Here is a 22,896-nt window from a genome sequence, read left to right on the forward strand (position 1 = left end):
AAACCAGTGAGTCACTGTCCCCCTGAGTCACCAATTCCAAGTCTTGGTTTAACAGGTGGAGGTGCCTTCGTGGAAGGCTCCGTGCCCACTGGGAAGGACACACACTGAGAACCGACGTCAGCCCCTTTGGGCGAGGCTTTTCCTGGGGATACAGGAAGAGGGGCCCAGATATTGGCTTCTGGAAGTCTCTGGTGTCTCCTGGAAAACAAGATTGGGAAGGAGCAGGCTGAAAGAAAAAAACCCAGGCCTTGTGTCTCATCCTCCCCTCCTGCTGTTCTCTTTGGGGCCCCTTTTCTCTGAAAAGCCCCCTGCCGCTCACCTTTAGTTGGGCACATTCGGTTTCATGCTCATTTTCTTTTTCTGTTTTTCTCGTTTCAGCTTCAAAGAAGCCTCTTCCTCCTACTCCTGAAGACAACAGGGTGAGTGAGAGCACGAGGTCCGGGCGCGGTGGGCTGGCGGCGCCGCGGGCTACAGCTCTGGTGTTTCCCATCTGCCCAGGTTTCTCAAATGCCGGGCAGATGCAGCAGATTTGTGGTGATGCAGCTGAACTCAACACCATGGGTTTCTCGGGCCTGAATTGTCTCGTGGGTGTGTCCAGGTAAAAGCCACCAGATCTTCACCCCACTGCCTTCACTCGGCAAACACTTACTGCTAACAAACTGTGCAGCCAGGCACCTGACTAGGTTGGGGCATAATAACAGCTCATAGCTATATAAAATGTGTATTTACGCCACCCTTTGACATACAATCATTTTGGAAGCATACATTTGAGAATACCTTTTATTCTTCAAAGCACATCCACACTTTTACCAGCTATTTCGAAACTCACTATCTTCTCTAGCCACTTCAGAGGGTTATAGTTTTATTCTCATGTGAAAGCTTGGGAAAGCAAGTCCCATGAGAGGTTCTCCCAAAGCCATTCAGTAACTTAGTAGTCAGGCTAGTAGGATGCAGTTTCTGGTGTGGTGGTCTTGAACTTGAGTGGTGGTTCTCAAAGTGTGGTCCAGGGACCAGCAGCATCAGCATCACCTGGGAGCTTGTTAGAAATGCAAATTCTCAGGCCCCACCCCAGACTTACTACATGCAAAGTTCTAGGGGAGGAGCCCAGTAATCTGCATTTTAATAAACTTCCAGGTGATCCTGAGGCACACTGGAGTTTGAGACACATCGGTCTAATGTACTGACTTACAAGACTTAGGTGATATCAAGTCAACTCTCGGGAAGCTACTTAGTCAAGAAGACAAAAAAAAAAAAAAAGGAGAAAGATCAACCTAAGCCCTCACTTTATGGTAACATCAGCACCGATATCCACATCTGAGTAATTGCCCTTTATTCTAGAGCCTACTGATTCAACTTCCTCATGCTTCTTCCTGAAGAATGAGCTCCGCTTTTTCCCTCCAGCCAATATGGTGACATTTCAAAGACTGGCAGCTTCCCCATAAGGGAAGTTCTATGTCGCTCAAAAGTGAACTGGCTTTCAGATTTGTCGTCAGCCCCCTTCCTCACAACAGGAAAGAAGTGGACTGAAATTGTAGCAGAAAATGAGCTCTCTCCCTTTTTATTTCATTCATCTTCTAAAGAATATTTCACCATCACCCTGGAAAACACGGTTTGGAATCCCCCTGCCCTGGCTTGTCGGGGGTTCCCCCCACAGTCCCACCTAAACCCGTACTTCTGCACCTTAGACTGGTTTGCTCCTGTCTGGTTTTCACTATCAGTGAAGGTGAAAGTCAAGAAACAGGGCGTATCCATCTCCCCTCGGACGCCACCACTTGGCTTTTCAGATTTCTTGGAGGAGAAGCCTCTATACTGCTCTAGCACTCCAACCACAGGGCTTTTGGAATCACAGCTGTAGCTTCAACCATACGTCTAAATCCACAGTAACATTTCTTTTATCTTGAATTACTTGAATTCACTTCTCCCTTCACCTTCATGTTCTGTCTTCTAATGAGTGATGGCATCTTGAGTTGGCATCTAGAGAAACTATACTTTTATTGATCTTTTTAGCCACCAAGGAAGTCCCCATATATGTTTTTATATACAAATATTGGGGCATGACTATACTGGACAACATAATAAAATAAAATGCACCTGTATTTGAATCCTGCTGGATTTGGCAGCTCAAATGCAACTGATAGAGGAATGTAGTATCAGTGACTCAAAACTAGTATTACCATCTGTGATAAGATTTTCCAAAATGGCAAACAACTCTTGGTCAAGTTCTGAACTAAACAAACTGTAATCTTCCCTCAATGTAAAGGGTGGCTGCACTCCTAGGAAACCAAGTACTTCATAGGGTTGAGGTAGGATCTAGGCTCCGAATGTTATTGTACATTATTGTTGTAAGCAGGCTGCTCACCACGTGAACGTCTGACAGGACATTGAAAAGTTGTACAGGCTGTGGGATGCGGCAGAGAGTTTTGCATCCTTGACCCTCTCCCATTCAATGCTAGTAGCACACCTCAACCTTTGTGACCTTTGAAACACTGCCATACATGTCCAAAATGCCCCCTATGGAAAGGTTCCACATGGTTTGAGAACCCTGCTCTGACCTTTCTCTTGATAATAATTAATCAGTTGGGCCTATAATGAGATGAATACCATACCATATCCTTTCTTTATCTTCAGGTGCCCTTGAACAGCTCCTTCCTCCACTGGCTTTTAGGGTGAAAGCCTCAGGCCCAACAACTCTTATCTGTAGTTCCCAATATATCACCTCACAAGCTCCACAGATAATCTTGACTTCAAATTCCAATCTGGGCTCAGCTGGGATGACACACTGTATCAGTATGACAGTTTTTTTTAAATCTCCAGTATGTTTATGCCACCGATTGCTTCAGTGTACTCAGAGAACTTATGATTTCCCATCACCGAATCTCATTCTAGCCAGTAATCTCAATCTCTTCCCATGTTTGCTGTCTCACAAAGTCTGCCAACCTGTAGCAGGTGTGCCCACCCTGAACCCTTGTGATTGTTTACAGTCTCCTCTTCACATCTCAATATCTCTTCCTAAGAAATGTACTGAAAAGGAGAGACATAGGCAAGACAGCCCACAAGAGGAACAAGGGGTCCCACATGATATAGTAGAGAAAGCATAAGGCTAATTCAATTGCTGAACTTGGCCACATCCATTTCTCCATCTGGGCCTCAGTTTCCCTATTCTAAACAAAAGAATGGATCGAGTGATCTCTCAGAGGCACTCCAGCTCCAATAGTCTATGATTCTATGGATCTGGACAAGCCCACAAATAAAATCAGAAAAGCATGGACTGAATGATTTAGTGTTGACTTCATCCCCTTTGCGAACAACGTGGTGCTTCTAGCAGAGAGGCTGTGAATTGTGACATGGGTCGAGGAAAGAAACAAGCAGACTTTTGTGAAAAGCACAGCCACTGGGAATTCACTGGAGTCAGAATTTACCACATAGAATGGGAGAGGCAATGAACTCCAGGTATTGAATGTCTTTGTGTCTTATTCAGCACCATAAGCCTAACTCATAAAGAAAGCCAACTAGGCAGGCAAATGGCCTCAGCAAATACCCCCAGTGGTCTGTAGGAACCGGTGTCTGGCCTGGCATAGGTCCAGGAGCAAGTTACAGCTCGGGAACTTGCTGACCTCATTCCACAGTTTACCTCCTTTCTGCATCTTTGCTTGATTTTATTGTGTCCCTCCTCCAGCAGTTACTTCGAGAACCTGAAGAAACCTTGGTCATTGCCTTGTATGACTACCAAACGAATGATCCACAGGAACTCACGCTACAACGCAATGAGGAGTACTACCTGCTGGACAGTTCCGAGATTCACTGGTGGAGAGTTCAGGACAGGAATGGGTAAGGTACCTTCGTGGTTGCTGTCCCAGTTTTTGAGGTGAGGTGGGAACAAAGAAAATACTGGAACGATTGTCCTACCTCTCTCAGCAGGACCACGGCACTGAGTTAGGAGAGGAGAGCAGAGGCAGAAGGAGGAAGCAAGAAGTAGTTGAAGAGGGTCTTTCCCCTTCTCAGAAGTGGCTGGGAGGCAGTCACTTGCTATACTGGCTCCCTGCACCCCATCAAGCACTCCCGGCCTCCAAACTCATCTAAAAATCTCCTGGGTTCTTCCACTGACATCCACAGTTTGGGAGAAGGGCAACTTGTTCCACAAAGCACCATTGTTCTTGAGTGTTTAAGTAAGGTTGAAGGTACATCCCATTGTGACGGTCTTATTTTTGGTGGAAAGAAAAGGTGCGTACAGATGGTGCAGATCGGTGGTTACATTAAGAAGCATCAGGAAAAAAATACTAAAGATTTAGTTAAACCAACAGCCTTTGAACGAGCCATCCGAATGACTCGTGGAGAAAATAAAGTTGTGCAAATACAGTTTGCCCACTATAGGACTTTCAAATGAAAAAAATCTTATGACCCCTCCTCTGATCTGAAATATAGGAAAATTACTGTTATTGACTTTCAGAATGCTCTGGGATGTATATGACTTAGATACTAGTGCTTAGTTTAAAGTTATCAGATTCACACTGCTTTACAAGGCTTTATTTTTTTCCTTTAAATATCAGAGGTATTTACCTATGCTCTGGAATAGTCTCCAGAATCATCTCCAGAAGATGATTTCAGTCATTGCCTAAATCCAACATAAAAGTGTGCCATAATTTAGCAAATTCCCTTCTTGGATGCTTAGGTTGTTTCTAATATTTTGCAAATATTAACAATACTGCAATTAACATTTTTCTATATTAATATTAAGGGTTTAAACATTTTCAAAGTGTGAGGTTATTATTAGTTTCAAAATATTTTAAAAAGACAAAGAAAACACTCCATCATTGCAACATCTGGATAGCCTATGTCAATGCTTTATAAAAAAAAAAACTAACAATAGCAAGAAATATACATAAAAATAAGCCACCCTCCATTTGCCCGCACATCAGTCCTAAAAGTATTCATTATTAAGTTACTTGTTCATCCTAAGCAAAAAAAGTTATACGTATACAAATGCATCCTTTTTTCATTTGCACTAAGGTGGTCCATTCTGGTCTTCACCTTGCTTTTAACCTTTAATGATATATCTTAGAGATACTTTCATATCAGCACATACAAATCTACCTTATTCTTTAAATAATTGCATAGTTTTAGAATGTATCCTTGCATTATAAATATTTAGACAATATTTTATAGTGGGACATTTAGTTTCAGTTTGCTCAGTGAAGATCTTGTATTGCTCGTGTTCATGTATCTTGGTAATCTTTTGAAATTTATATATTTTTTAAAAAAATTTTCTGAAAAAATATTTTTTTCTTTGGGAAAAAAATATATATCTCACATTTCTAACTATGGAACTGGTGAGTCAGACTATGTGAAGTCTTAATTTTGAAAGATAAATCCCTCAAAAATTTTGCCAAATTCCCACCAACAGGGTATTCGAGTGCCAACACTGGGTATCATTAAACTTAACCAAAAAAAAAGGACCAATCGTTGAGTAAAAACAAAGAGGTACACAAATATCTTTAGGGTTAAGGCTTTACTTTTCATATATATCAAAACTTACATTTTCAAGGCACCATCTCTTTAAGTAGCCTTATCAACTCCACTGCAGGGGAAGTGAGGGAGAGGTATAAAACAAGATTAGATCAAGAACTGTGATCTTGGAGGCAGTGTCTCTTGCTAGCTGAGAACAGACGCCAAAGCCCCTCATCTGGAACCTCTCTCTCTAGTTGACTGGGGGAAACAAACAAGACCAGTCACCTTACCTTCTCTTTGCCTGTTACGGGGAGGCCCATAGCAGAAACAGGTCCAAGACTGCCTGGCTCTACAAACACCAGAGGAACTTACTCACAAATTCATCCCTTCAATCAGCTGACATTTCTTTTTTTTTTTTTTTTTTTTTTTTGCGGTATGCAGGCCTCTCACTGCTGTGGCCTCTCCCATTGTGGAGCACAGGCTCTGGACGCGCAGGCCCAGCGGCCTTGGCTCACGGGCCCAGCCGCTTCGCAGCATGTGGGATCTTCCCGGACCGGGGCACGAACCCGCGTCCCCTGCATCGGCAGGCGGACTCTCAACCACTGCGCCGCCAGGGAAGCCCCAACTGACATTTCTTTAGCACAACTAATGTGCCAGGAAATTTCTTCTCCTAGGTCTCACTTCCCCAAATGACAGTTTACCCTTTGTTCATTGGCCTGTGGAAAGGCTCAACTCTGCACTTCAAAGGCCATCGAAGAGGACACCCCAGAGGCCAATCGGGCATATGGGAATTTCCCCAGTTTGCTTTGTAATAGCCTGGTGAAGCAGGAAGTACACAGGATGGGGAAAAAGGAGACTTGGACTTGCGTATCAGCGGCTTTTGTTGTACAGGACTTTGGAAAAGTCACTGAACTTCTGTGAATCCATTTCCTTAACTGTAAAATGCAGATGATAATATCAGCTTTCCATCTCAGAGTGCTGAGAAAATCAGTGAGATGAAGAAGGTGAAAGGGCTTTGTAAATTCTATACCTACACACAGGTGAAGAGAATTATCATCATTTTGTAGATAACCCAGCTTTGGCTGACATATTAAAACACAGTCATTCTACATGGAAGTGAAAACAGTATTTGACCTACTAATATAATTGTAAACACATGGTGTGGCAAAAACAGATGTAATTAAAAGGATTGCCAAAAGAAAGACATAAAAGAAATAGCAAACTTGAGAATAAGTTGACTCCCATCAGTTGGCACTGACTGCCTTGAGCACTGGGTTAAGAATGATTCTGAGGCTGGGTGTTCAGTTCTCCAAAGAAAGCATGCCGTAATTGACTAGCAAGGTCAGGTCAGCCATGGGTACAAGATATGAGATATCCCATATTTGACATCACCATTCTTGATTTCTTCACTCCTCAGAACAATTATGTGAAATAGATTACACATTCCCCATTAAACATAAATCACTAGGGACTTCCCTGGTGGTTCAGTGGTTAAGACTTCGCCTTCCAATGCAGGGGGTGCGGCTTCGATCCCTGGTCAGGGGGCTAAGATCCCACGTGCCTAGTGGCCGAAAAACCAAAACATAAAACAGAAGCAATATTGTAACAAATTCAATAAAGACTTTAAAAATGGTCCACATCAAAAAAAATCTTACAAAACAAAACGAAAAACCATAAGTCACTAGATTACAAAATGGCCTTGTACAAAAATTAAAACAGGTGATAGAGTAAACAGCAAGAAGTTATGAGACATCTTTTTATAGATTGCAGGGTCTGGAGGGATTTTACAGGTGATGTAGTTTAGGTCCTTCATTTTACAGGTACAGAGTCAGAGGCCTAGAGAGTGAAGGAGACACTGTTCTCACCTTGCAGTATTAAATGAGATAGTGTTTTGAAAAGTACAAAGCTACACACAGGTGTAAGGTATTTTGATGTTCTTATTAGTCTCTTAATCCATATGTCTTTGTTTATACACAATTTATTCCTGCTCAAAAGAAACCCCCAACCCCAAATCCAGCATGATTTTATCCTTTTTTCTCATGTTTTACCATTTATGTTGGAAGGGGCTCATTTAACAAAAAATATTAGGGAGGCCTTGAATTAAAAGCTCACAAGTTCAACTGGCAGTATCTTTTGGGACCTGTGGTTGGAAGGTAATTCTTTATGTTTTATTTATTTTGGTTTCCCGACTGTAAAACAACACTAGCACTAAAGCGGAAAAAATACTGATTATTACACACACACACACACACACACAAATGTTTCCTAATAAAAAATACAGACTGAACATTAATCTTTTCTCTAGAGGAAATTTCACAATGAAGAGATTAGCAAGCAGAGTTATTAAAGTAACCACTTCTTATTTATTATGATTCATATTTTAGTGGTAAAATCTACATAGCCTTTAACAGATAGCAGGTTGTTATTTTTAGCAATTCTTTTATTTGAAAAATTTTAAATGTCTTATCCCGAATGCTAAATAACATGAGACTTCATCTTTAAATGACTTTTGGTTGATTAAACCTATGAAATGGAGATGTGAAATTAGTTCTACATTAATCTAAACACTAATTTCCCTTTTAACAGGCATGAAGGATACGTACCAAGCAGTTATCTGGTGGAAAAGTCTCCAAATAACCTGGAAACCTACGAGTAAGATATTTTATTTGTTTTCCAAAAATATGGTGCTAAGGAGTCCTCTTACATTAGGAGTGAATTATTGGTTGATTATTAAAATACCAGGCATTTTCTCTTCTTGACCTGCTTTCTTCTCCCCCCATACTCTGATCCCTAAGTAGACAGTTGAGGGTCACTTCACTTTATTTATTTTCTTTTTTATTAGAAAGGTATTTTTATTTATTTATTTATTTAATTTATTTGTTTTGGCTGCGTTGGGTCTTCATTGCTGCACATAGGCTTTCTGTAGTTGTGGTGAGCGGGGGCTACTCTTCGTTGCAGTGCGTGGGCTTCGCATTGCGGTGGCTTCTCTTGCTGTGGAGCATGGGCTCTAGGCATGCAGGCTTCAGTAGTTGTGGTGGGCAGGCTCAGTAGTTGTGGCTTGCAGGCTCTAGAGCACAGGCTCAGTAGTTGTTGTGCATGGGCTTAGTTACTCCGCAGCATGTGGGATCTACCCCTGCCAGGGATCGAACCTGTGTCCTCTACATTGGCAGGAGGATTCTTAACCACTGCACCACCTGGGAAGCCCAAGGGTCACTTTATTTTATTTATTTATTTTTGGCTGCATCGGGTCTTAGTTGCGGCATGCAGGATCTTACGTTGCAGTGTGCAGGCTTCTCTCTAGTCATGGCGTGCGGGTATTTTTTCTCTCTCTAGTTGTGGCGCACAGGCTCCAGGGCACATGGGCTCTGTAGTTGTGGTGCACGGGTTCCAGAGTGCTTGGGCTCTGTAGTTTGTGGCCCGCAGACTCTCTAGTTGAGGCGCATGAGCCCAGTAGTTGTGGTGCATGGGCTTAGTTGCCCCTGCGGCATGTGGGATCTTAGTTCCCTGACCAGGGATCGAACCCGCATCCCCTGCATTGTAAGGTGGATTCTTTACCACTGGACCACCAGGGAAATCCCGAGGGTCACTTTAAATAGAAGGGGGAGGGTATGTGTTCTCATCTCCCCTTTAATCTAAGGGGTGATTTTCAGATGCATGCACATAACTGTGGTCAAAGGAAAAGGTTCTTCTGGGAATCCCAGGAATATTTATCTTACTTGAGAAGGAAAAAACACTATGAACACTGGATCAAATACAAACTGACTTAAAACATGGTTTAATGCAATACTTCCAATACCAACACAGCAGACAAAAATATAGGTATTAAATATCCGCTTAGCTTGTGTTGTTTATTTGAAGATGGCATTTAAAAGAAGAGTTCACATGGATATAATTTTCATTTTTATTTTTATTTTTCTGCAGTACGCGGGCCTCTCACTGTTGCGGCCTCTCCCGCTGCGGAGCACAGGCTCCGGACGCGCAGGCCCAGCGGCCATGGCTCACGGGCCCAGCCGCTCCGTGGCATGTGGGATCCTCCCGGACCGGGGCACGAACCCGTGTCCCCTGCATCGGCAGGCAGACTCCCAACCACTGCGCCACCAGGGAAGCCCAGTTTTTTTTGTTTTTTTTTAATTTATTTTTGGCTGTGCTGGGTCTTCGTTGCTGTTCAGGCTTTCTCTAGTTGCGGCGAGCGGGGGCCACTCCTCGTTGCAGTGCGCAGGCTTCTCACTGCAGTGGCTTTTCCTACTGTGGAGCACAGGCTCTAGGCGCATGGGCTTCAGTAGTTGTGTCTCATGGGCTCTAGAGTGCAGGCTCAGTAGTTGTGGTGCATGGGCTTAGTTGCTCCGCGGCATGTGGGATCTTCCCGGCCCAGGGCTTGCATCTGTGTCCCCTGCACTGGCAGGCGGATTCTTAATCACTGTGCCACCAGGAAAGCCCCACATGGATATAATTTTAATGGAATTACTTAATGTTTAATAAAATTCAAGTGTAGAATACAGTGTACTCACCATGTACGTGTATTTCCTAGCTCAGCTGCTGGAAGGCCCAGAAACAATAATACTACAGTAGCAATGTGTACACTCAGATCTTGGTTTTTAAATAACACTTCCCACTAAAAAGAACTAGGACTTCTTCTTGGAGAAATGGCTTGGGGATTCAGAGTCGGGGCAGGGAAAGAACAATGATGAAACTGGAACATTTTGATGCATCAAAAAGAAAAGAAGTACCCCCCAATATTTTTTTGTTAAATAATGTGAACATATTGAATGATCACAGAAGTCAGCTTAAAAATGCTCCTTCTGACAAAATCTGGGATAATTTGAGTATCAAAATAAATAATGACAGTAAGGGACTACAATCCACTGAGTAAAATAAAAAAATCAATAATAAATAAATAGCTTGATAGATAAGTAAATAAATAAATGGGCAAGAAGAGAGAAAAGCTCTTTCTTGCAGCAAAATGCCAACTAATGAATGTAGAAGGAATGATAAAGTTTAAAAATCACAATTTTATAACTCAAAGTACCAACTGATTCAGGCAAAAATCATCAATGAGTGTCACAAATAGGTGGTGAAAGGTTTGATATTTACATAGTTTCAAAGTATCTTCTCACAAATCACTTACTAATAACAAAGAGGAAATATCTGGTAGATCCCATCTTAACTAAATGATCCAAGTTCACATCAATAATGGGGCAAGCAGACACCGTGCATCTCCTGATGTGATACACTGAGAAGGACACAACATCACTTCTGTGATATTCCTGCCCAAACATGCATAACCTGAATTATTCATGAGGAAATAATAGACCAATCCAAACTGAGGATAGTCTACAAAATAATTGCCCTGTGCTCTCCAAAAATGTTAATATCATGAAAGACATGAAAGGCTGAGAAACTGGTCCACGTTAAAAAACTGAAGAGATGGGGTAACTAAATGCACCAGTAATCCTGGATCAATCTTGAACCATAAAAAAGCAAACCAAAAAAAGTTACAAAATATATTATTGAGACAACTGATGAAATTTGAATAAGGTCTAAAATTAGGTAATAGTATTGTATCAATGTTAAATTTCATGATTTTGGTAATTGTACTATGGTTATACAAGTGTATATTCTACTTATTAGAAATACATACTGAAGTACTTAGGGGTAAAAGTCTATTCTCAAATGGCTCAAAAAATCTATTTATCTATATCTATCTATCTCTCTAACTATCTATCTGGACAGAATGGTAAAGCAAATGTGTAAATTATCAACAATTGGTTCATCTATATGTGGGAGTTCTTTTACAGTATTTTACAACTTTTCTGTAAGTTCAAAATCATTTAAAGATAAAATTTTAAGTACTTATCAAGCTTAAGATACCAGGGTTGAAGAATGATAGCTAATGAAACCTTCTATTAACTCATTTGTGTTATTAGTTCAAATGTGGTCAAGTTATTTGTTGCTGAAATTCTAATAGATTCTATAGTGAAGAACTATCATTTTCTGAAGAGTCTCTCAACCTGAGATTCATTTTGATCAAGTAGGTAAGAGAAGTCCCTCCCTCAGCTAACAGAAGTCATCACTTCCAAGAATACTCAAACTGTAATGAAATATATGAGATATGCTTAAAAAATAAAATTCTTTTATTATTTTACAGTCAACACCTTTAGAAAAAATTAGGTATTTATTTCAAATGATCACTAGGCTGGGAAGTTTTCTTTTTGTTTTGGTTTTTTTTTTTTTTTTTTAAATATCTTGGGGACGTGCAGGCTCAGCAGCCATGGCCCACGCGCCCAGCCGCTCCGCGGCATGTGGGATCCTCCCGGGCCGGGGCACGAACCCGTGTCCCCTGCATCGGCAGGCAGACTCTCAACCACTGCGCCACCGGGAAGTCCCTGTTTTGGTTTTTTACTTTTAATCAGAATTTCTTCATTTATGATAGAAGGGGCACATTCAAACTTCCAACAGAGTATAAGGCCATAGGGAATGATGGAGCTTGGGGCAAAAAAAAGGTATATTCCCCCTCTTGAAGACATTTTAATTCACTTTTAAAATGAGACACTACGGCATACAAACAAAAGAGTCTGTGAACTCTATTTATTCTGCGCTCTGTCAGTTTGCATTTCAGATATGGAATTGTAGCTAGAGAATTAAATGACTCATAAACAAGCATCCAGATAGTTATTATATTTGGGTATACCAAAAAAAAAGGCCCAATATGATTACTTTTTTCCTAGAACTTAACATTGTCTAGATATTTGCATAAGAACTCAAAATTGTACCCCGGGAACATGATCATGGGTTGGTAAGTTGATTGGCTTCAGGTCTCCTGCCGTGGTTTGGGGACATGACTTTGGGCAAGTTTCTTCACCAGGTTGGATCTCAGATCCCTTTGCCTTTATTTATTTTTTTTTTTAAACATCTTTATTGGGGTATAATTGCTTTACAATGGTGTGTTAGTTTCTGCTTTATAACAAAGTGAATCAGTTATACATATACATATGTTCCCATATGTCTTCCCTCTTGCGTCTCCCTCCCTCCCACTCTCCCTATCCCACCCCTCCAGGCTGTCACAAAGCACCGAGCTAATATCCCTGTGCCTTGAGGCTGCTTCCCCCTAGCTATCTACCTTACTACGTTTGTTAGTGTGTATATGTCCATGACTCTCTCTCACCCTGTCAAAGCTCACCCTTCCCCCTCCCCATATCCTCAAGTCCGTTCTCCAGTAGGTCTGCGTCTTTATTCCTGTCTTACCCCTTCCCTTTGCCTTTAAACTGAAGGGTCAGGTAAGATGAAGGAAAGCAAATCGTGGCACTCTTGCTGACATTCCCTCCCTGTGCCTGAACTCAGGGCAGACATCACTCTTAGATAGTGACATTCTTACTCCCTGAGCTCAGACTGGCCTCTATCTTTGCAACACACAGCTCCAGGAAGCCAGTACTAACTGATCAGAGCTGACACGTAAGATGAAGCATATTTGCCAGGCTTCAACTAAATAAGTTCTAAGAGCCCACTGAGTTGGAAAGTACCTCCAGTTGCATGTGTTCAAAAGCTCAGATGAAGTGAAGTAAGTCAGACAGAGAAAGAAATATCGTATGATATCACTCTTATGTGGAATCTAAAAAAATGGCACAAATGAACTTATTTACAGGACAGAAATTGAGTCACAGATGTAGAAAACTTACGGTTACCAAGGGGGAAAGTGGGGTATAAATTGGGAGATTGGGATTGACATATACACACTACTATATGTAAAAGATAAGTAATAAGAACCTACTGTATAGCACAGGGAACTCTATTTGGTGCTCTACAGTGACCTATATGGGAATGGAGTCTAGAAGAGAGTAGATATATGTATATGTATGACTGACTCACTTTGCTGTACAGCAGAAACTAACACAACATTGTAAATCCAATTAATTTAGAACAATTTTTTAAAAAAAGCTCAGATGAATCCACTAATTCCCTTATTCGTGGCTACTCTCAAATAACCAAACAAGTTTGGTAAGTGGTGTTGCTTCCCCACCCAGAACTTCTCTCCCCCTGGGCTTATTAATTTCCACAACTGATTGTTAACTGATGATCATTCTATCTCCTCTAACTTAATAAGTGGACAGGGAGGCCAGGATATGGTTCAAGTGTTAACAACACTGAAAAACTTCAACCCTAAAAAATCACTCACATTCTTTTTTTTTTTTTTTTACCACTTTTTAGTTGTTTTTTCACCAGACAACAAAATTATAAAAATAATGCTCCTGTTTGGACATGCTCCAGTTTGAAGAGCTCTACTTTAGAAGATACAGGGAGTAGGGGTAGTAAAAGGATATAAATTATTTCACTCCATTTCATTTCTCTTTCAAACTTATATGTTACACATTTAATTTCTGTATTAAAAGATAGATAAGGAAAGAAGGACCCATGTGAGAACATGCACATGATAAATAGTGCAAAGATTACGTTCCTTAGGAGTTTGCAGATCGCAAGAAGTGTATGTGACAGGTGTAACCCCTGAAAGATGTGGAGTTGGGGGCTACAGCATAGCAAACTAGGATTTTCTCAGGGGAGAGAGGGAGCCTGGTAATGTTTTTCCTTAAGTCCCTGGTATATGATAGTTACAGGCTCTTTATGGTGGTGATAAGAGCATGGACTCTGAAGCCAGACTGGCTGGGTTCACTTCTGGCTACACCTTGCTAGCTCATTATTGACCTTGTGCAAGTCCCATAACCTGCTGATAACACTTTCTGACACATGATAGGTGAGCTACACATAAGCTAAATATTCTTTGCAGTCTCACCAGAGTATGGCTGGAGCTTTCCCCCCAGCAAACTTTGATAGAGTCCACTGACCAGAGATATGATGTCAGCCTAGCTACAGCTAATGCAAAAGAGACTAATCAGGGCATATTCAGGAAGCCAAAGTTCATATCGAGGCTGTCTTAATGGAAACTTTATGAAAAGTCAGTTAGCATCTTTGTATAACTTGGATAATTCTAGTTTAGCGTCATCAGTCATTAAAATTCCAAGAATGACACTACACTGCATTCATGTTACATGTCATCTGTTGTTGCTTGCTTGAGTACGATATGCCACACATACAGATTAATGGCCAGCCAGGCAAGGAGCTGGACTGCTAGTTTCAAATGCTCAGATGTATGAAGAAGAGCTTTCAGCACTACATATGTTAATGAAATCAAACTATAAAAATGACATTGAACCCATAGTGTACTTAGATTTGCTTTTCCCCATTATCCAAATCATTCCTTCACACTGCATTGGTTCCTAAAGGTGTCTGACATGAATTATTTCAGGTTAAGATCTATTCTTTGGTAGCAAAAATCAAGAAGTATATTTACTTTCTTTTTTTATTTATGCATTTAATCTATTATTCAAATTGCTTATAGAAAATTTGATTTTAAAACTTCTCCAGAGAAGAAATGAGACACTTATCCTGAGAAAATTAGGCAGAAATCTTAAGAAATTAAAACATCTGTATGATAAAATCAGAAACACAAAATTAAACAATATCGTGTCATCACATGAACCCCGTGACACATTTTCCTTTTAAACCATCTTTGAAGCTCAGTCTCAGCTTAGTTCGCTTTGTAAAAGTAGAAAATATGTGAATGTTTACCTTACTTTTAGCAGATTACATCCATTAATTTTTTTTTTTTTTTTTTTTTGCGGTACGTGGGCCTCTCACTGTTATGTCCTCTCCCGTTGCGGAGCACAGGGTCCGGACGCGCAGGCTCAGCGGCCGTGGCTCACGGCCCTAGCCGCTCCACGGCATGTGGGATCCTCCCGGACCGGGGCACGAACCCGTGTCCCCTGCATCGGCAGGCGGACTCTCAAGCACTGCACCACCAGGGAAGCCCCATTAAAATTTTTTAGTTTTTTCAGCAAATAAATTTAGCATTCCTTTGACAAGGAATAACAGGGATGCGTAAGGTTTTTGTACATTTGCATCTTTTACAAAGATAAACTAGCCTTATGAGACACTGTCAATGTCATTTGTGCAAGAGCTTTTGTGCAGCTGGGAAAAAAATGTAATTATTTTGCAGAAGATCTTGAAAACCAGTCTTACAGAGGAAAATACTACAACTGTTTTAAAAGGATATTTGCTACACTTTCAAATTTATATTAAATTTTTATAGCTGCCCTAGCGTCATCCTGCTAATAACCACCCACTGACTTACAAAATAGAGCAGAAGATAAATGTTTTCTAAAATTTTAATGTGGAAAATTTCCAACATGCACAAAAGTAGAGAGAAAAATGTAATGAACCTCCATGTACCCCAAACCCAGCTTCAACTATTATCAACATTTCACCAATTCTGATTCATTTGTTCCAATTAAACATTTTATTACCTGGAAATGGTTCACGCTTTTGCTTTTGGGTTTGAAAGCATTGGTAGAAACAAAAAGAACAAAAAACTTTCTGGCATTAATTTTCTTTCGTAAGTAAATAATGACGTTTTTCAAAATGTCATTGATCAAAAAAAAAAAAAATGTCATTGATCTATGACTTTTTCCTGCTTTCAGGTGGTACAATAAGAGTATCAGCCGAGACAAAGCCGAGAAACTTCTTTTGGACACAGTAAGTCTCCTTAAACTGTCTTTTAACTTCAAATAAAATGAATTGTGTTACTTTTTTTCAGCCATGCTGTGGTTTGTGTTAATGCAGTGAGTTGACATATTGGATTAACAGTGGTGTCCATGTCTGGTAAAAGTATTCTGGGGGTTCACAGGGTTAGCATACATCAGTATAAGAAACCTGGAGAGGATCAAAGGCCTTGGTATTCACGTGTGACCATGACCACAGCTTCCGTGGGTGGTCTTTCGGGCTGTGATGGCTGGCCCTGGGGAGCTGTGCTGCTGGTCTTCCTTGCCTGCGTCTCTGGCTGGGTCAGGAGTGCCTGTGCCTCAGATTCCGCCTGGTTGGGCTGTGTGTGGATATAGAGGAAATACACCACTTGTTTTAACTCATTTTTCACGCAACCGTTCTTCTTGAGAGCCATACGGTGTCGGGAGCGGGACTGAGCTTACACAAGGGTGTCAGGATTAAGGGAGAGAAGGCATGGTGTGGTGAGGAAAGTACTGGGTCCTGGCCACTGCTCTGGCTCCAACTCAGTGTGTGACTTCGGAAACATCTCTTCTTCCTTCTGGGCCTCGGTTTCTCAATGAGTACAAGAGGAGTACTGGACTGAATCAGGGATGACAATTACCCAGACTCATAGTGCCACTCTCTGCTCCTGGCCCTGTGGCCGACACAGTTGATCAGAGTCCATGGCTTTGGGATCCTTCTCAACACAGTGCTCCAGGAAGCTGCCATCAATTGACTGGCATGCAAGGTAAAACCTTCTCTTCCTGGATCAGAAAATCATTTGTGATTCTAAAACAGTGCCTCTCAAAGTACGGGTGGCAATGGACTACTTTTTGTGGTTGGTTTTTAATTCCCAATCTGTCACTGATTTACATTTTGTAAAATACAACAAAAATGAATTATCAGAAAAAATAAAAAGCAAAAATAACAAGCAAAGACATAAAAAATGCAAGTCCAATTTTTTTATGAGTATTAGATTCATTAGACATAAAATTACTCTGTCTGATTGCTATAAAAAGATTCTAAATGCTTACTCTCAATTTTTAGTAACAATTTGCTAACTGGCACCCATCCATACACCACACTTAAAGTAGCAAAGAAAATTGCACATTTAGGGCCCTTGCAGAGAAACCCAATGCATGCAGGTATTGAGAGAAAGCTTTCTACAGGGAAATAAATCAATTTATCAGCGTATTTGCTTAGAGCACTGGTTCGCAGGCCTGTCTGCACATTAAAATCACCTGGGAAACATTTTCAAAATACCAATGCCCAGGTCCCAGCCCTGATTCATTAAATCAAAATCTCTAGTGGGCTAGAGGGGTGGGATAGGGAGGGTGGGAGGGAGACGCAAGAGGGAGGGGATATGGAGACATATGTATATGTATAGCTGATTCACTTTGTTATACAGCAGAAACTAACACACCATTGTAAAGCAACTATGCTCCAATAAAGATGTTAAAAAAGAAGAAAACCTCTAGTGGGTAGGGTCCAGGCATTAGTAATTTAGAGGAAAATCTCTCCAGGTGAATCTAATATTCACATGATGTTAATGACCCGCGCCCAACACAAGCCTCAACAGTGAGACTAGTGAACAGTAGGCCTGGGTTGATGGAGGCATCAGTCTCTCCGTGCCAAAATGCTAGCCCTGTTCCTGCCATTTCATGTTCCTGCCATTTCCCAGTTATGGTTTGAAGGTATTTCCTATCTTTAAGAATCTTAGACTGCAAACCTCTCCTGGATGGAATGAAGCTGGAGTGACCAACTCATCCTGGTTTGCCTGGAACTGTTCCAGTTTTAAAACTGAGAGTCCTATGGCCCCAGAGCCCCCACACCTCAGTCCCAGACAAACTGGGACAGTTGATCACCCAAACCAGTAAGCATTACCAGTTTGGACAGTGGCTAGAGGTGAGCTTAGAGAAGGAGACCTGGGCAGATATCAGGTAGGGAATGAAAGTCTGCGATGGGAGGTGGAGGGATGATGAATATTGTCAAAGAATAATCTAAAGGCATATAGTTGATTAATATACTATTTACTTTTGCACAAGGGAAACTGATGATAGATTGATTCATTCTATCAAAGGCAAACATATAATTTCTATGAGAGGAAATCGAGACGGGAGGAGAGCCCACAGTCATATTTTGGAGCAGTGAACTTTTTCTCCTTTGGTTAAGTTGCCGGTGAGCAGGCAGCTGGCAAAGAGGACAAGGTGAGATGCTCTGCCCTTGGGCAGTTTTGTTCTCATCGAAGAGGGCAAGTCCAGTTGTTTGTGGATTTTCCAAAAGACTATTTGTGTTTACCAGTGACAGATGCAAAACAGGCAGTTTGTATGATGTCAGCCGTCTCAATCAGCATCTGTTGCCTTTATGACGTCTGCACCATTTCATTTATTAGGATTTCTCAGTATAAACTCACATACCTTACCATGTTGCTGAACACAGATCTAAGCGCATAGAGATACTTGAGACAGGGTCTTTGATCTCAATAAGCTTTAGACTCTATTGAGAAACAAGACAAACTCTGAAGAAACAGAGGATAATCTAAGAAAAACTGAGCATATGGAGCAGGCTTTCAGTGGCCTCAGAGTTCTGAGAATATTCTAGAAGAATTAGAAAGATTTCATGGAGGAAGAGGAATTAAGCTGAGTCATTACTAGACTCTGGTTTCTCCTTGGTTCCACCTCGACTCCACACTTAATTATTTCCTGTCGTTCCCAATATCATTATTAGAATGATATACATTAGAATCACTGGGAAATTTTTAAAACTATAGACTCCCAGATCCCAAGCCCAGACCTACAGAATCAGACTCTCCAGGGTTAGTTTGTGGGAATCTATATCTTTTCAAGTCAAACTTGTGATGCATATGTGGCCCACTCAGCACCTATGTTACTGGATAACATAATAAATTATTAAATTAACCAAAAAGAACTTATAATTAAATAAGAATTATACTGAGTTTAAACAAGTGCAGTTTTGTTATTTTCAATCCCACATTGGTTAATGAAGTATTGCCCATGGAGCACCTAAAACAGCCCACATTAATGATTAGCAAAAGATGATTTCTATTTTATAGCAGTTCTTTGGAGACACAAATACTTGCTAGGGCAGTTGAAACATTCCTCCTTATTAATATTCTAGACTACTTCACCAAATCCTCTTTGCCTCCTTAGGTAATATAAGGGCAAACTTCAGTGGGTCCCTATATTGTACGATTTTTGAAACATCAGCTGAATTGTTTCAGGGGTGAATTTAGTGTCTCCTTATCTAACAATTATAGGACCCTTAAAAGATTGATTGATTCATTATTATTGACCAAAAATGGATTTATTTTATTTTTATTAACGAAATCTCCTGATATACTGCCCCATGCATATTTCTCCACTAGAATATAAACCCTTTACCTTGTTCCTGCTGTACACAGGACCCCAGAACTGTGCCTATGATAACGTAGTTGCTCAATGAATACTTATTGAGTGAATGAATACAGCAAATGCTTAAGAAGTGTTTTTAAATTAACAAACATGCTGTAGGAGAAGCTGGCTAATCATGAGCATCATTGGGGAGCTTTTAAAAAATACAAACTCCAGTACTCCAGCCCTCACCAGTCAGAAACTTAGGAAGTGGTACCCAGGTGATTCTGGGTCTTACCCAAGTTTGGGAACCACAGAAAATATCTCCTATTGTGTCCTATCAATTCTTCGGATAGCACCTCCTCTAAGAAGCCACTCATGCTTTCCCTCCCACAAGCTGTGGAATGTGGTTTTTCCACACCTATGAACCCTTGTGGTGCAATGTCATGACATCTCCAGTGGCTCTGTTTTCACTCAGCCTTGGACCTCAGCAGTCTCTCTTCTGTCGTAACACATTTAGGTAGAGGGTGAATTCCTTGCAAGCAGGTACTCTATACTTTACAGCATTGCATATGTTGGGTGGCCTGAATTTTGGGCAGAAGCCTTATCTAAGACATTGGTTTATCATATTAACATGATTCTAAGATGTTATTAAAGATACAGTACTGACTCCATACCAGGATTTTTTCAAGAAAAGAAATGAACCACCTCCAGAATGAAGAGTGGCTATCTGTCAGAGACACTCTTAAATTATAATGCAGTGTGAACAAGCTATAAGTTATCAGTCCATCTTTTTCACAATAACCCACCCTGTGTAGCAAGATTATCTTCTGCAAGGTGCCCTTCAAATCATATGGACAGAAAGAAAGGAGTAAATTCCTAACAGTCAACATGTCTCAGATGAAAGCAGACAATGGCATTAATACTTCTAACAGACGGTACATACCATAGCATGTGATAATAACATCTAATGATAGTCCCAATAGTCCTTGTTCTGGTATTATATTCCAGGAACTGTGTTATGCACTTTAATTCTCCCAAGCATCTTACAAAAGTCATTTTACAACTGAGAAAACTGAAGCTCCTACATTTAATCAGGAAACATCTGTATTGACAGAATTATAGACTGAGTCAGAATTCCTTTTAAAGAACATCTGGTCCATCCCCTTTGTGCTACAGGGGAGTAAACTGAGTGTAAATCAGTGGCATAGCCTGGACTAGAGCAGGGATGCTTCTTCATAGACACACACACACACACACACACACGCACACATACACATACACACATGCACGCACACACAGTTAGTAAGGGAATATATGAGTTAAGTTCTATTCTCCCATCCCTATACTTCCCATCCGTGTATTTTACTCCCTTGGCATGATATTTTTTCTATTGTTACATCTTTATTTTTCTAGATAAAATAGTAAAAGGTAAAGTGAGACCTTGTCTATATCCCGTGGGAACAAGCCCCCTCCCCGACCTACCCTGGCTGCATCGCACAGATCAGTGCCCCTATGCATGGCAATGACAGGAGCAGAGACCCTTTAGACTCCACCGTTCTTGGTGGTTGTGACTTCCTCTGAGCCCCTTGCAGGAAGTAGGTGATAAGGCACATGCCGGATGCCCTCTTTTCCTCAGAACCCTGCGCCGCCTCAGCCCTAAACCAGAGTTTCCTGTCGCCAGCACTGAATGCCACCTAGAGCAACTACAGTGGAGGAAGAGCTCTGCCAGCCTCCCGTCCTCGGCAGAGCTGACTGAAAACTTTACCTCTACTTTGTCTGATGTCTTTGGATCAGTTTACTCTTGTTAACAGTTGGGCCCCTCTCTAATCACGAATTAAAAAATAATAATAATGGTTTCTTTGAAAGAATAAAACAACAAAACATTCTTGATTAAATAAAAGAGACATTACCACTCCCTTCTTCACAGATAGTTGATAAACTTGGGGTCTTTTTGGTCTATGTTTCTTCCCTTTAGAATAAGTTACATATGTAGATAATATCTGCCTCGACTAAAGTTTAGTTTCTTCCTGTCTTGAACTTAACCCATCACATTTCAGTGAGGCAAGAGCAAAAGCTTCGATATTTGGCAAAAGGGGAGAAATTTTGAAGACAAGTGATGGTACATGTAATACATGGATGAATATCACAAACATGATGTTGAGTAGAAGAAGCCAGACACAAATTCATTATTCACAACAGCCAAAGGTTGAAACAACCCCAATGCCCAGCAATTGATGAACAGATAAACAAAATGTGGTGTGATCCATACAATGGAATATTATGCAGCCATAAAAAGGAATGGAGTACTGATACATGCTACAACTTGATGAACCTTGTAAACAATATGCTAAGAGTAAGAATCCCGTCATAAGAGACCACATATTATATGATTTCATTTACATGAAATTTCTAGAATAGGCAAATCTATAGAGAAGTCATATTAGTGTGGCAGGGGTGCAAATGGTACTGAGGTGTCTTTTGGGAGTGATGAAATATTCTAAAATTATATTCTGGTGATGGTTATACAACTCTGTGATTTTGATAAAAATCACTGATTTGTACACTTAAAAGAGGAGAATTTCAAGTTCTCTAAATTAGGCTTCAAAAGCTATTTTAAAATCTAATGAACTAATCTGGGAGTTTTTGGTGTCACATAGACCACCTTTACTTCAGAAACTGAATAAACTACTGACCCCAAAGGGGGGAAAATCTAATTTTTGGAAAATCAAGTTTTTTAAAAGGGCGATTTGCATGCAAAAGTTAGAAGGGTGTTTACTATTGCACTGGATAAACAGTTTACATTCATATCTGAGAAGACCAAAATAAGAATCCGGCTAGTTCTCTGTTGTCCTCACCATGTCCAAGGTCACGAACAGAGCACACTGTAGAGAATGTGGGAGGCTAACTATGGGCATAAGGTTGTACTATTGGTCCAGAAAGATGGACAACTCGTTTTCTTAAATTTCAACAAATTCATGAAATACAAAATCATTAAAGTAAATTCTGTGTGTACAAAGGCAGAATACTAGGACTGTCCTAGAGTACTATGACATCTTAGAAAAAGAAATGTAGCAGCTTTCTGTATTTTCCTCAATTCTTTCCCCGCTTTCAGGCAACAGCTAGGGCAGCCCTAGCTCACAACCTTGAGAAAGAAAGGTCAAGGGTGGACAACAGAGACCTGAAGATTCAGGTCTCAGCTTTGAATTTCTTCCTTTCTTTTTCCAGTTTTAGTGAGATATAATTGACCTATAACATTGTATAATTTGAAGATGTGCCACATAATGATTTGATTTATGTATATATTGTAAAATGATTAATACAATTTTAGTTAACATCCATCTCTATACATAGTTACAATTTTTTTTCTTGTGATGAGAACTTTTAAGATCTACTCTGAGCAACTTTCAAATATACTATATGGTATTGTTAACTGCAGTCACCATGCTGTACATTACATCCCCAGAATATATCTTATAACTGGAAATGTGTACCTTTTGACCACCTTCATCCA

At 40.6% G+C, this 22,896-nt stretch overlaps 1 protein-coding gene across 3 annotated transcripts in view; it reads left to right on the plus strand.

Moving 5' to 3' along the window:
* Positions 1-22,896, plus strand: part of ITK (IL2 inducible T cell kinase) — a 66,619-nt gene that overhangs the window by 27,312 nt on the left and 16,411 nt on the right. For 2 of the 3 annotated variants that reach the window (XM_029217159.1, XM_029217161.1), the window contains exons 5-8: positions 379-419; positions 3,677-3,828; positions 8,032-8,097; positions 15,972-16,026. In XM_029217159.1, coding sequence (XP_029072992.1) covers positions 379-419; positions 3,677-3,828; positions 8,032-8,097; positions 15,972-16,026 — 314 coding nt within the window. Of the gene's footprint in view, positions 1-378; positions 448-3,676; positions 3,829-8,031; positions 8,098-15,971; positions 16,027-22,896 lie in introns of all 3 variants that reach the window. The other variant, XM_029217162.1, reaches the window with a different exon arrangement.

Source organism: Monodon monoceros, unplaced genomic scaffold (genome assembly GCF_005190385.1).
Source record: "Monodon monoceros isolate NGI ecotype Baffin Bay Population unplaced genomic scaffold, NGI_Narwhal_1 Super_Scaffold_12, whole genome shotgun sequence".
Taxonomy (NCBI): domain Eukaryota; kingdom Metazoa; phylum Chordata; class Mammalia; order Artiodactyla; family Monodontidae; genus Monodon; species Monodon monoceros.